This window comes from Misgurnus anguillicaudatus, chromosome 13 (genome assembly GCF_027580225.2).
Source record: "Misgurnus anguillicaudatus chromosome 13, ASM2758022v2, whole genome shotgun sequence".
Taxonomy (NCBI): Eukaryota; Metazoa; Chordata; class Actinopteri; order Cypriniformes; family Cobitidae; genus Misgurnus; species Misgurnus anguillicaudatus.
This window is the reverse complement of record NC_073349.2, coordinates 9,443,254-9,456,821: the sequence shown is the minus strand read 5'-3', so window position 1 is coordinate 9,456,821 and position 13,568 is coordinate 9,443,254. Positions and strand designations below refer to the sequence as shown.

Below are 13,568 nucleotides of genomic sequence, written 5' to 3'. Positions count from 1 at the left end.
TCCTCACTCGGTCAATCCGTGTCACAACTTTACAGGATCATTATGAGAATAATGCCTTTAGTTTTGGTTTGTAAGATGGGAAGTGAGCTGTTTAACCTCCTAAGACCCGAGCTTTAGTTTGTCTTTTTTCAGATTTCTTTTGGGGTTAGGAAGAACCAATAAATATAATAGTTAAATATATCAACCAAATATTTTTCATTGAACATGAAGCAGTGTAATTGTCCATGTTTGTGTACAACATGTTCTAGTTGCACAGAATTAAATATTATGGTGCAAACATACAAAAAATTCAGGTCTTAGGAGGATAAAGAATCTAGTTGCTATTTGAAGGGTAGTACACAAGAATGTAGTGGACCCCAAAGCTAACAGACGTGGACGAAAAGGCACAAAATTACCATTTTGAATTCATTGGGTATTTTAGAGGGGAATTTTCATCCCAGAAGGGTAAACATATAAACCGTTCTATCTATTAAACTCTAAAACTATGTATTAAGAACACATACTTCGAAATCTGTAGTAGCGCTAAGAACTTCGAAATAGATTAATTAAAGGTCCAGTGTGGGTTTTTTAGAGCGGTGTTTCCCAACCCTGGTCCTCGGGCACCCCCTCCCAGAAAGTTTTAGATGTCTCCTTATTAAGCACACCTGATTTAACTCATCAGCTTGTTAGGGACACGTCTTTACCATTTTGGAAGGAGGTTGATGAGTCGAATCAGGTGTTTTAAATAAGGAGACATCTAAAACTTTCTGGGAGGGGGTGCCCGAGGACCAGGTTTGGGAAACACTGTTTTTAGAGATTGCGGATTGCAGCCAACCTCAATATCAAAACGCAAAGAGAATCTACGGTAGCTGCCACAGGACAAACATGTCATCATCTGAGACAAGGTAGAGACGAAACGCGCTCTGTAGAACAGTTTGTCCATTTAGGGCTACTGTAGAAACATGACAAAGGCTTCCATGTAAGGAGACTCGCGGTGTGTGTAGATAAAAATGGCTCAATCTAAGGCAGTGGTTCCCAAACTTTTTTAGCGTGTGGCCCCCCTTGTGTTCGGTGCATTCATTTGCAGACGCCCCAAAAAAAATTTGTGACAAAAAACTGTTCTAAAACTCAACATTTTAATAAAAAAAAAAACCATTAAATTATACAAAAAAGTAGTGCTTTTGGTTAGTAGTCTTATTTTTTTAGGTTTAATTACACAGAATTCATGATAAATTAATGTATTTCACTGTTCACTGTATTACCACTGTTCTAAGGTAATAAAAACAATACTGTTCATTATGTAAGGTCTTTATATGCCACTGATAATGTAGTTATGTAGATTATATTGCATTTATGTCAAGTTAGACATTGCACCTTTAAATGCTTAATAACACATATTGTAATGCATATACGCATATATTTGACTACACCACACATGTGATAATAAACTTAACGTCAAACACAAAACTCTCACATCACTGATAAACCAAAGGAACAAGATCCAGGTGAAAACGGAACAGATATAGTGAGTAATCTTTGACAGAGGAGATGAGAAGCAGAGATGAGAGATATGTTATGTGCCATGCTGAAACTCCTGGGAACGTGAGGGAGTTTTGCTCGGGCTTGTGTCTTTGTGATGGGTTGTAAATGCTCTTTTTTGCTCCACGCCAGATCAAAATGACACTTTTCACTATATTACAGTGATTTAACGTATGACTCATGCTGTCTCAGATTCATCATTTACCTTCAGGACATCCATCTGTGGAGAGAAAGACATTTTAAAGCATGAGGTTTATTATCTGCTGCTGTAGTGCTGCTGATCTGTTAGTTTCTTTCCCGAGTCGGAATTACAGCACACACAATATCCAAAAATAAGTCTTTACAGAAATATTTTCGCATCTCTGGTATACTTTTATTTGCAGCAGCAAATAACTTAAACTCATCCCTTACTAAAGAACAAAAACATGCATGAAATGCACAACGGACCCTTTGGTATAGGGCAGTGCTTCTCAAATAGTGGGGCGGGACCCCCAGGGGTGGCTCGAAGCGACACCAGGGGGGGCGTGCGAGACCCCGGGGAAAATACTTTTTCAGGAAGTGATTTTTTTTGCACCGTCACTTAAAGACATAACACCCTAATCACACTGATAAGCCGCTTGAGTTTTTTATTATTATTTATTGATTATATTTAATTTAATTTTTCAGTATCAAATGGTCAAAAAATATTATACTTTAAATAAGGGTTGATTTTTTTATTTCAGGCAAATTGATGCATTTTAAGTCTTTTCTGTTACAGACTAAAAAACAATGTTAATAAAGTTATTCTTTGTTGTAAGTTGATTGATATTTCTTTTTTTGTGTTTTCTTTAATGTTAATAAGGATACAATGTTTTGCAGATGTGTAATTTTATAGACAAATTATACTATTACAGTCGCGGCGGAGAGTTGGGGGGCGCGAAATGTTTACTTCTTCCTGGGGGGGGGGGGGCGTGACAGAAAATAATTGAGAAGCACTGGTATAGGGTAACTGGTTATAGGAATACTCCACAGTAATAAAAATAAAATCCAGATAATTTACTCACCCCCATGTCATCCAAGTTGTTTATGCCTTTATTTGTTTAGTCAAAAAGAAATTAAGTTTTTTAGGAAAACATTCCAGGCTTTTTCGTAATTTAATAGACTTAATTGGACCCCAACAATTTACAGTTCAATGCAGTTTAAAATTGCAGTTTCAACGCAGCTTCAAAGGGCTCTAAAAGATCCCAACCAAGGCATAAGGGTCTTATCTAGTGAAACGATTGTCATTTTTGACAAGAAAAATACAAAATAAGCACTTTTAAACCACAACAACTCGTCTTGCACTAGCCGTTTGACGCGCCAGTGCGACTTTACACATTTGCGCGACCTTTACGTATTATACGTTCATTAAATACTTTACATTCAGAAATACAAGTGTGTTGGCAGAATCCATTAAAGACGGAGTGCACGATATCTGAAAAACGCTTTGAAAAAGAGAGTACTATTGTAGCCAATCAGCAGTAAGGGGCGTGTCTACTAACCAACATTGTTGTCTGTGTTGCGTTTGTGTGGGCGGGTCTATCAACAGAAGGTCCAGATTCTATTGGGGTAGTGGCATGTTGGTTTAGGTTATTTCAAATGTCAACATTGGTTTTTAAAGATCATGCAACCCGTCTTTAAAAGTCTGAAAAAAAAACGCTCATTTACACAGAGGGTTTTGCATTTAAAGGTGCAGTGTGTAATTTTTAGAAGGATCTCTTGACAGAAATGCGAAATACAATACAAAACTATATTATCGGGGGTGTATAAAGACCTTTCATAATGAACCGTTATGTGTTTATTACCTAACAACGAGACCTTTTTATCTACATACACAGAGGGTCCCCTTACATGGAAGTCGCCATTTTGTGCCGCCATTTTCTACAGAAGCCCTTAACAGACAATTTTTGTTTGCCGACGATGACATGTTTGTCCGGCGGTGGCTACCGTAGCTTCTCTATGTGTTTCAAAAGCGAGGGGTGAGCAGTGGACTAACACGTTGGTTGCAATTCGCAACCTTTCCACTAGATGCCGCTAAAATTTACACACTGCACCTTTAAACTCCCCAATTTTTTCTGTGGTATTTAACTGAATGTAACAAATGTTGTTAATACAATTTTACTTGTATAAAATAAAACCGTTTGATCTTCTGGAGTTGTAATGTGTATATCTTTTGACAGTACACCGTATGGACGGCGCTGTGGGTGGCCTGGAATGTCTTTATTATCTGTTTCTACCTGGAGGTTGGAGGACTGTCAAAGGTAAGAGAGATAATCCCACCTCCTGAGGTCACACAGGGGTCGTTCGCTCACAGTTTTGGGTCTGAGGTATTTTAATGACTCTGTTTAAGAGTTAAATGAGACAATTAGTGATGTCTTTACAGACTTTGTCTAGGTGTGTTTGTACCTACAGCTTATCTCAAGTGTTTCAATGGTAAATAAAACAGCAGATTGTTCCAGTAAAGTGTCTTTGCAAAGGAAATGAAATGAGGTTAGAGCCCTCAGGTGTTCCTGAAAAACAGAAGGTAACAGAAGCAGATGTGAATTCTGTCATCAGTTGCTTGCCCTTAAACCACGTGCGAATTTCTTTTTTGAAGCACAAACAGAGATAGTTGAATGAATCTTTGGTTGAGTGGATTCAGTACGTTATGACTCACTTTAAATGCCTAACACACGCCAAAAGCGTTTAAACGCGACTAAAAAAACCGCCAGACAGACGCCGACTGTAGGCGCTTGCCAACTTTCTTTCAGCTGAGTGTTTGGTTGCAATGATACTTCTGCTTTGTTTATTTTTATATTGACGACATTGACAACCTGAGCATTTTACCCAAAGTTTTCACCCAAAAATTTTCAACTCTGGGCACTCAGTGTTGAGCGTGGAAAGACGCCTGAGTGCCAGCTGCTGCCGTTTTTGAAAAAAGCGTGGTGCTTCCATTGGAAACATACACCAGCTGCTGACGTAAACCCTTTGGTGTGCACGCCCCTTGAGAGTGTCAGCAAGCATGTGTGACTGATTATTTTTCACAAGCTCGAATAAATTTTTTGTTTTTTAAAAAACACTTGCAGTAAAAAAGTATTTAACAATAAAATTGAGGCATTCACCTGGACACTTTAAAATTTGACCCTTTTTACACTTGTTGTTAAGATGCGATTTGGTCGATCGGATAACAAGTGGATGACCCTAAATACAAGTGTAAAACCTTTTGAGCTCGTCCACGTTCGATGACATTGAGACCACAAAAGGCAGTCTACTCTCCTTCTATTGATTTAATGTGAAGTACCGAGCACAATGTTTTTACATCGTTCCTGACGTCTAGCATGAACCCAACGTTTTTGGCGCAGTTAAATTTAAAATTATTAGGTAAAATGAAGTAAAGTTAAAATTATAAGCTTTTTGCACACACCTATGGTCATATAGACGGTTTCATCGGACGTACGCCCGATGCCGCTATGTAATGGTTGATACGCTTTAGCTATGATTTTAAATAAGGTAATTAACTGGTTATTTATTTTGCTTGTTATTATCAGAAATAATCTACTCTAAAGGGTCTCTCTTGTTATTGATTCTATGCGGAAGTCTACCGGAAGTTAAGTTTGGTCCACAAAAGCTGTTTGTTTATTTTATTCTATAGATGATTATCAGTAATGTGAACTTTTACGTCATCCGTCCTTTTTTCAGCTTAGTACCTACCCAGTACCAGGAGGCTACTGACAAGCATTGGCTAGCTTGCTACGATTTACGGATTTCTTATCTTTTACTGTCTATGATTCTTACGGATACAAGAAATGGCTACGAAAGACAACATTTCGCACCTCGACTGTCATGAAAAGAAACACTACTTTAAAAAAATATCTTGTTTAGGGTGTGATGCCTACTCGATCCCTGATGCGTTTTTTAAAGGGCCGCACTACCACAATATTTACAACACTAAGAAGGCGCGACACAACATGAAACTTTGCTCAAAGTATCATCTGGATCGCTACACATGAACGCGAGAATTGAGAACATTGTTTGTATACACAGACTTTACTAAAAATAAACGTTTTAAACAACTGACTTTAGCTGTTTTGGTGTCCGCTCGCCATCTTTGCCAGACAAAGAATCGATTACCAAATGCGAATGAATGAATCTCATATGAGGCTTTTTTTTTCAACTAGAAGGTCAATATTGTTTTCCACTTGCGACAAAACAACAAATTATCCGTGCATTTATATGGAACTATGCTTTAGGAGCTATCCATCTTTACTCTCATCCCTCCTTAAGTAACATTCGCAGATCGATACATCTTGACTGGCAAGATGGCGGCGAGCGGACACAGAAGCAGCCAAGGTCAGTTGTTCGGGACCTTCTTTTTGGTGGACTCTGTGTTCACGGGCAATGTTCCCGATGCTCGAGTTCATGTGTAGAAACACAGGTGATATTTCGAGCAAAGTATCATGTTGTGTCGAGCCTTCTTAGTGTTGTAAAAATAGCTCACAACATATTGAAGGCATAGCTTCTAGTTTTTTTGTGACCACTTCAGGTACTTAAAATGGCGGAAGACAAGTGATGTCAGCTGATATTCATGAACAGCCTGTGTAGCTTCTTCTCTGAAGGCAGTATATGTAGGCATCTGGCTTCATAAGTGGCTTCAAAAGGTGGTGAGCAATCAGATAAAGGTGTCAGAATGTACATACAGTATGTGGTCACTTTGTCGAGCAGCCGAGCACAAGTGTACACTAGAGTACTTGCGAAAACCAAAGTCATCCTTGAAAAACTTCTCTAGGTACATGTGCTGACAGGTCATTGAAACCAACTCTGAAACCCAGGGGGGGCTAGAAGTGAGAAGTGGACTCGCTATATAATTTACACATTCTCTCTGTACGTGCTTGTTTGTGGCTGTTTTTCTGCCTGTTTCATGGACTCACATTTCTTGTTCAAACAACAAAAAGCACTTATCCACTTTCAGAAGGTGGAATGAGATTGAATTATAACATCCCAAAGTCTCAGTAGATGCCTGAAACAGAGTAAATCTGGCACACGTGTAATGAGCCGCTGTAATATAAGATGTAACCTCATTTGACGCGGTTTTGGTGGCTGTGTGGGAATAATTGGCTTAGTTTGCGACATACATGTTAGACAGCTTTGTGGGTGGCTAGCGGATGTTTTATCCAAATATATTGCGTTTGCAGCATGCTATTATGACAGCAATGTTGTTTCAAAATGCATGCAAATCTAGACTTATTTAAGGGGGGCTTCTTTTATCTCAGCCCCCTAAAAAGGTGCCAGCTCAGCTGTCAAGACATAAATCTATTATCACAAGTGTCAGCATTATCGCTCAAGTGATAATGAGATTATGAATCTGGGAGATAATGTGTAAATCTATTCTCATTAAAAATATGTTCTTAAAGGAATATTCAATTTTCTTAAAAGAAAAATCCAGATAATTTACTCACCACCATGTCTTTCAAAATGTTGATGTCTTTCTTTGTTCAGTCAAGAAGAAATTATGTTTTTTGAGGAAAACATTGCAGGATTTTTCTCATTTTAATGGACAATTAACACTTAACTCAACACTTAACAGTTTTTTTCAACGGAGTTTCAAAGGACTATAAACAATCCCAAACGAGGCAAAAGTGTCTTATCTAGCAAAACGATTGTCATTTTTGACAAGAAAAATAACAAATATACACTTTTAAAGCACAACTTCTCGTCTAGATCTGGTCGTGATGCACCAGCGTGACCCCACGCATTACGTCATGACGTCAAGAGGTCACAGAAGACGAACACGAAACTCCGCCCCAGTGTTTACAAGTGTGTTGAAAGAGGACCGCTCCTATGTTGTTGTATGTCAACTGATACAAATTAATGTCTTTGTGTCAGTTTATTGTTTACAATGGTCCGCAAATGTGCGTTTCATATATGTAACACGTGACTTCCCTACGTCACTACGCATTTACGTTAGGTCGCGCTGGACCAGACCTAGACGAAAAGTTGTGGTTTAAAAGAGCATATTTTTTATTTTTCTTGTCAAAAATGACAATCGTTTCGCTAGATAAGACCCTTATGTCTCGTTTGGGATCGTTTATAGTCCTTTGAAACTCCGTTGAAAAAAACTGTTACGTGTTGAGTTAAGTGTTAATTGTTGGTGTCTATTAAAGTCCATTAAAATTAGAAAATCCTGCAATGTTTTCCTCAAAAAACATAATTTCTTCTTGACTGAACAAAGAAAGACATCAACATTTTGGATGACATGGTGGTGAGTAAATTATCTGGATTTTTCTTTTAAGAAAATGGAATATTCCTTTAATATAAGCTCATTATAATGACTATAACAAATGAGGACTGTAACAATCTGTCCAAGTAGGCTACATGAATGCACATCATTGCAAAATCAGAGTGCAATCGATAACGCAACAGAAAAATGCATTGCATTCTCAGTGTTGCCACAGGGGGCGGCATTTCTACATTGTAACATTTTAAGCATTTGGCATTACAAGGTATAGATTTCTTTTATCAGCATGTGTGTTCCCTGGGTTCAACCCATGATCTTTTGCGCTGTTAACGCAATGCTCTACTCACAGGAAGATTTAAGATTATAAAATGGAATATTTTTTATCTATCTTGTTGTTCATTTATTTGCTAAATAGCCATGTCATAAACTTTATCAGAGTTTATTTTACAGCAAATGTCCGACTACATTTGCCTTCATTCACTTAAATCGAGGGCTGTTAATTGTGCGTTCACACCAGAAGGGAATGAATTTTGAAATTTGTGTCATTCCGGCGTGAAATTTGTGTTATATGCGCATAAAATTTGTATCATTCTTGCGTGTCATCACACGCAAACATGCTCAATTTACTGGCTTTAGCTAGCTTGTAGTTTCAAATTGAGTAAAGAGCATTGTTTTACTCTGGCTCAAACTTTCGTCAATATTACTACGCCCGAGGTCGAAGTGCTGCAAACTAAGTGCTCTTTCGCCATACAATATAGTTCTCTTTTTCTATTCGCTTAAAAAATCGCCACGTCTTATTTTGTGCCACCATACTTACTCGTGTAACTACTCATGTAACAGTCTTTAAATAGGATGAACATGGAAATGTTTGGTGGCTTCTAAATTCATCCCTGTTTGGATCCTAAGGAATGAATGGGGCTATGCTAAATGCTAGCACATTCATGGCGCGCTGTACAAAGATTAAATGTACTCATTGAAAAGATGTTGTAGAACATAGTAAAATATTGAAAAACGGTGGTGTTTTCCTGTTATGCTTCATTCGTGTATGGTGTGAACACACCATCAGAATCCTGGGATGTCTTTTTATAGTCTTTCTCTGTCTGGCTCTGTCATGGTCAGTCACACCCTCACCTCTCAATACTGTGCTTCCTGTCACAGATGGGACGGCTTTCTTCACAAACCCCGCTTCCCCTCTGTAAACTCGAAACACATGAATATTCATCAGACAGATCTGCTGTCCAGAATGCAGCGAGTAGAACCGCACTGACCCTTTATATTCTGTTTCTCTGTGTGTGTTTCCTTCATTAGGCACTTGACGCCCTGCCGTCCATATGTAGCAGTGGTGTGTGTCCATCTGTTGTGCTAATGCCCCTGTCGAGCCTCAGCCACCTGCTCCCCATAACACACCCCATTATTCACCCCTGCAGAACCCCAGACACCCCTTCATTAACACCACCCATCTTAAATCTTCAATGAAACACTTCAAAACATGTTTCACTGCTGTCTTGCCGATAGCAAACAATAAAACACATTCATATTAAGCTGGGAACTTAGATTAAACTGTGCTGGGTAATCATTTTATAACGGTTTATACTTTTTGCACCATTTATGTAATGTTGCCGCAGAATTGCTTGTGTTTAAATTGCTATACTGTGTTATGTAGGAATACATGAATTTGTAACACTGTAAAACATGATGTCAAATTAACACATATTATGTGCTACTTTAACTTAACAAAATAAGTTCAAAATTTCAACTTGTTTTTATAGACGGTTTCATTGGAAGCACGTGATACACGTCTGGATCCGAACCTTACTTCCGGTTTTGTTTTTTTAATGCTCTGACTAGTTGCTAAACTGATCTCTTGAACAAATGCCTTGTCGAAAATAACAAATGTTTTGGTTTCCTAGGTAATCTATGTGTTGTTTTTTTGCTTGTTATATAAATAAACTACGTTTAAAGAACTTTGTTGTTATTTATTCTTAGCCGAGTTTACCGGAAGCTACGTGCAGCCGCTTGTTTATGTTGTTACTGCTGAAACGGTCTATAAGTTATTCAAGCTTATCAAAAGTCAAAACTTAAAATAGTAGGTTAAACTGACTTGCAAAACCAAGTGGTTTTAACTTGCTGCATTTTTACAATGGAAATATGGCATTAAACTCAACAGTTAGGGGGCGTGCACACCAAGGCGTTTACGCTGGCGGCCGGGCGTATGTTATCAATTGTTTTCAATGGAAGCGCCAGGCTTTTTAAATACGCCAGCAGCTGAGCGCCGAGAAGGGGCGGGACAAATATCACAACATCCAACCAGCGCATTGTTCAACGATAAATAAATAAAGCAGAAGTATCAAAGCAACCAAAGCATTCACCTGAAAAAAGCTGGCAAGCGCCTACAGTTGGCATTTTCAGCCGCATTTAAACACTTTGGTGTACACGCTACCTTATGCTGCGTGGACACTATAGACCATAAAAAAAGATGGACGTTGTGTCCGTGACATCACCTATTGGTTTCTGGAGATCGTTTTTGAAGCCAATAGTAGGCGGTGCCTGCCGTCGCCATCTTGCACTTTCACTTGAGGATATCTGAAAATGGGTAGAGATCGGACGGTTGCCCCTAGGTGGACACCACCAGCGACAATTAGGTTGTTAGGAGGTGTTTCTAAGTGGGATGTCCTAATAACAATTACAAACAAATGAGTAACCGTTCTCTGTGTAACTGACAAGAGACGGATGACGTGCATTCTAGGGATGGGCATTTTCCAGTAATTTACCATTCGAATATTTAAGCTCATAAAGAACGAATATTCGAATATTCGTTTATTTAAATTATGTTAATTAAGACATGCGTGTTTTGTATTTTTCATTTTGTCATAATTTCACAGAAGGCTTATAATTAGTAAATATCCACAACAAGCTAAACTTATATTCTATGTATATATATATGTATGCATTTTTAAGTTAAAAACATTGTAAAAAATATATATATTTTTAAAAATTCTTCTTAAAAAATATCCTACAGAAAAAAAGGCGTTAAACCCCCATGCGGAGCGAAGTCTGGGTCAAATCCTTAGTTTCAAGTCGGTTGTTAGTATGAATTCATTACTGTTTGATCTTACATTATATTATACCAAATATTATACACTAACCCCAAATCTAAGTGAAGTTTGAGGACTTGCGAAGTTTAAAGTTTGAGGACTTGACAAAGTAGGCTATCATCATTTAAACAGACTCAAAACACCAAATAAGAGCCCGGAGCAAACGAAAAAACACATCTACATAACCGACTGCTCAGTCGCCATATAAATATCTTCTCAGTTTAGTTTAACATGTATGTGTGAATCAAGAAAAACATATTTATCCTACCTGCTTCGGTGAAGCCCGTTCTTCTGACTAGATACAATAATGCCGGTGCTGCGGAGAAAACTCTTCCTCGTGATGGTTATCCGATAAAAACAACAGACGGCTTGAACAAGATTGAATATCTGTATTTAACATTATTTTACAAATAACATAAGCTGGCTCGATACCTTATTGTTGACTGTGCAAAGTTACTGACGTTAGCTTAATTTAACAACATTTCACAAAGACGGAGCTTTTAAACTCAGCTTAAACTGCCATGTGCAGTCATCCGGTTCATTTTCGAAAGAGCACCGCATATAATACATGTTCTCCGTTTCATTTCGTTCTCCGTGTCTGTCTCGTGATTAACAAAACAGAAAGCTTACAAATCTCTCATGATGTGTTGATGCAGACAAACCCGGAGATAAAAGGAAAACTTAAATTCGTCTGCACTCTGCATTGCCAAACAATCAGAAATACATATAAATTAATGTTCATGTATAATTTACATTTAAGTCTGTAAAAGACAGTATAGACGAAGTGAAGAAGCATTGAATAAGTCGTAACCCTTTGGTGGCACATTAAAAACAAACAAACATTCGAATAGCATTTTTTTAATTCGAATTATTATTGCTGATCGAATATTCGAATATCCGTGCCCATCCCCAGTGCATTCCACTACAGTCACACCCGCTTATTGGCTTATTATTTGCATGAAGTTGAACTTATCTCAACTTTGTCGCCTAATTGGATACGCCCACTTCCTGTCACCAAGTCGTCAAGATTCCATGATATGAATGAGATTGCTCATAATTTTTTATTCATAACTACATGAAATAAAAGAAATAAATGACCAAATTTGATATTTTTTTAACTTTCTTTTCAAAATATGATCAATGTACAGTATTTCTTTCATATTTCTTGAACAGGAGACTCTGTAATACAAATCATATTTGTTAAATGGAAAGAACAGGTTGAGTGTTATAGTCTATTTTTCTCTGTGTCTCACTGACATTTCGGTGAAGTTATCCTCTCATGCATGACCTCAGACTGTGCCTGTCAGTCTTATACTGAGGCAGTGATTAAATACAGGACAGGACCGTCTGTATCGACCCCTTCTGTGAACACACGCACTTCTTCATGACATGATATGTGGGAAAAAACTGTGGCATTTCTGAGGATAACGTCTGCTGGTGATGATAAAGAGGACAGTCCCCTCTATCTGGCTGTTAACCAGAGAGAGTTCAAGGACTAGTTATGCACTACTAAACACATAGGGTCCATAAGTCACTTTGACAGCTGGTCATTTATCTCGTGATCTGGAGAACTGTGTAGCGGCAAACACATGTGATATTGGATATCAGCTGCAGTATTAGTACAGGTTAGCACAAAACTAAATAAACATGTACACAAGATATTATAGGTTTCAGTGGTCCATAATCTTTGAGGCTGTTTACACTTGGCATTAACATGCATTTTCATCAATCGGATCACAAGTGGAAGACGTTAATGCCAGGTGTAAACGGTGTTCAAAACGTTTTGAGCTTGTCCACTTTCGACCACTTTCAACCACATGCAGAGGTAGTCGAAAACCCTTTCGATCGGATTGCTTTTCTAGTGTAAACGCACATGTGGTTGAGACCATGAGTCTCTCCGCCCATTTATCTAATCTGAGGTACTGAACACAATGTTTTACGTCTTTTCTGACTTCTAGCACGAACACACAATGCAGCGCTATTTGTAGCCTTTCATCTCCAGAGTTTCATTTTACAAGCGTATGAAAGTTGCGCGATCATATTTCATCAATTGCGTTTAAATATCAGAGAAAGCTCTAACATATACATGTACACAAAACACTGTGCAGCATGTTTACTTACAAGACAAGCAGTGCACTCCGACATAATATAAGTTTGCGTCCATATAAACTTATCATAACTTAAATGACACCGGAGAGACTCGCCCACAGACCGCCCCCTCACAGTATTCAGGACAGAAGCGGTCGAAAGTGGACAAAAGAGACGGATTTAAATACCAGGTGTAAACGTTATGTGTCTCTCTCGTCCACTTGTGACCCGATCGATGAAAACACATCTTAATACCAAGTGTAAACAGTGCATCTGTCTCTCTCTGTCTCTAGCAGAAGCTTTCTCTATCTGTGTTAAATTATGCATTGAACATATTTTATCATCCACCCCCTTGTCACTCACTCGTCTATAATATTGATCAGGGTTCCTCCCCTCTCTTTATTTAGGACAGTGACCTCTTGACCTTTAACATCTCAGCTCACCACTCCTGGTGGAGCGAGCACGGGCCGGGATGTGTTCGAAGAGAGATCCATGCCAGCGAAGACCAAACACAGTCCTATATATCAATCATGGGCTGTCTGCTGGACTACCAGTACATAGAGGTTCTTCACAGCAGCTTCCAAATTCTTATCTCTGTAAGTCACTTCAAAACACACACACACACACACACACAC

At 38.4% G+C, this 13,568-nt stretch overlaps 1 protein-coding gene across 2 annotated transcripts in view; it reads left to right on the top strand.

Annotated features, from left to right (window-relative positions):
• Window positions 1–13,568, top strand: part of nkain4 (sodium/potassium transporting ATPase interacting 4) — a 73,456-nt gene that overhangs the window by 33,837 nt on the left and 26,051 nt on the right. For both annotated transcript variants that reach the window (XM_055188563.2, XM_055188562.2), the window contains exons 3-4: window positions 3,717–3,797; window positions 13,341–13,529. In XM_055188563.2, coding sequence (XP_055044538.1) covers window positions 3,717–3,797; window positions 13,341–13,529 — 270 coding nt within the window. The remainder of the gene's footprint in view (window positions 1–3,716; window positions 3,798–13,340; window positions 13,530–13,568) is intronic.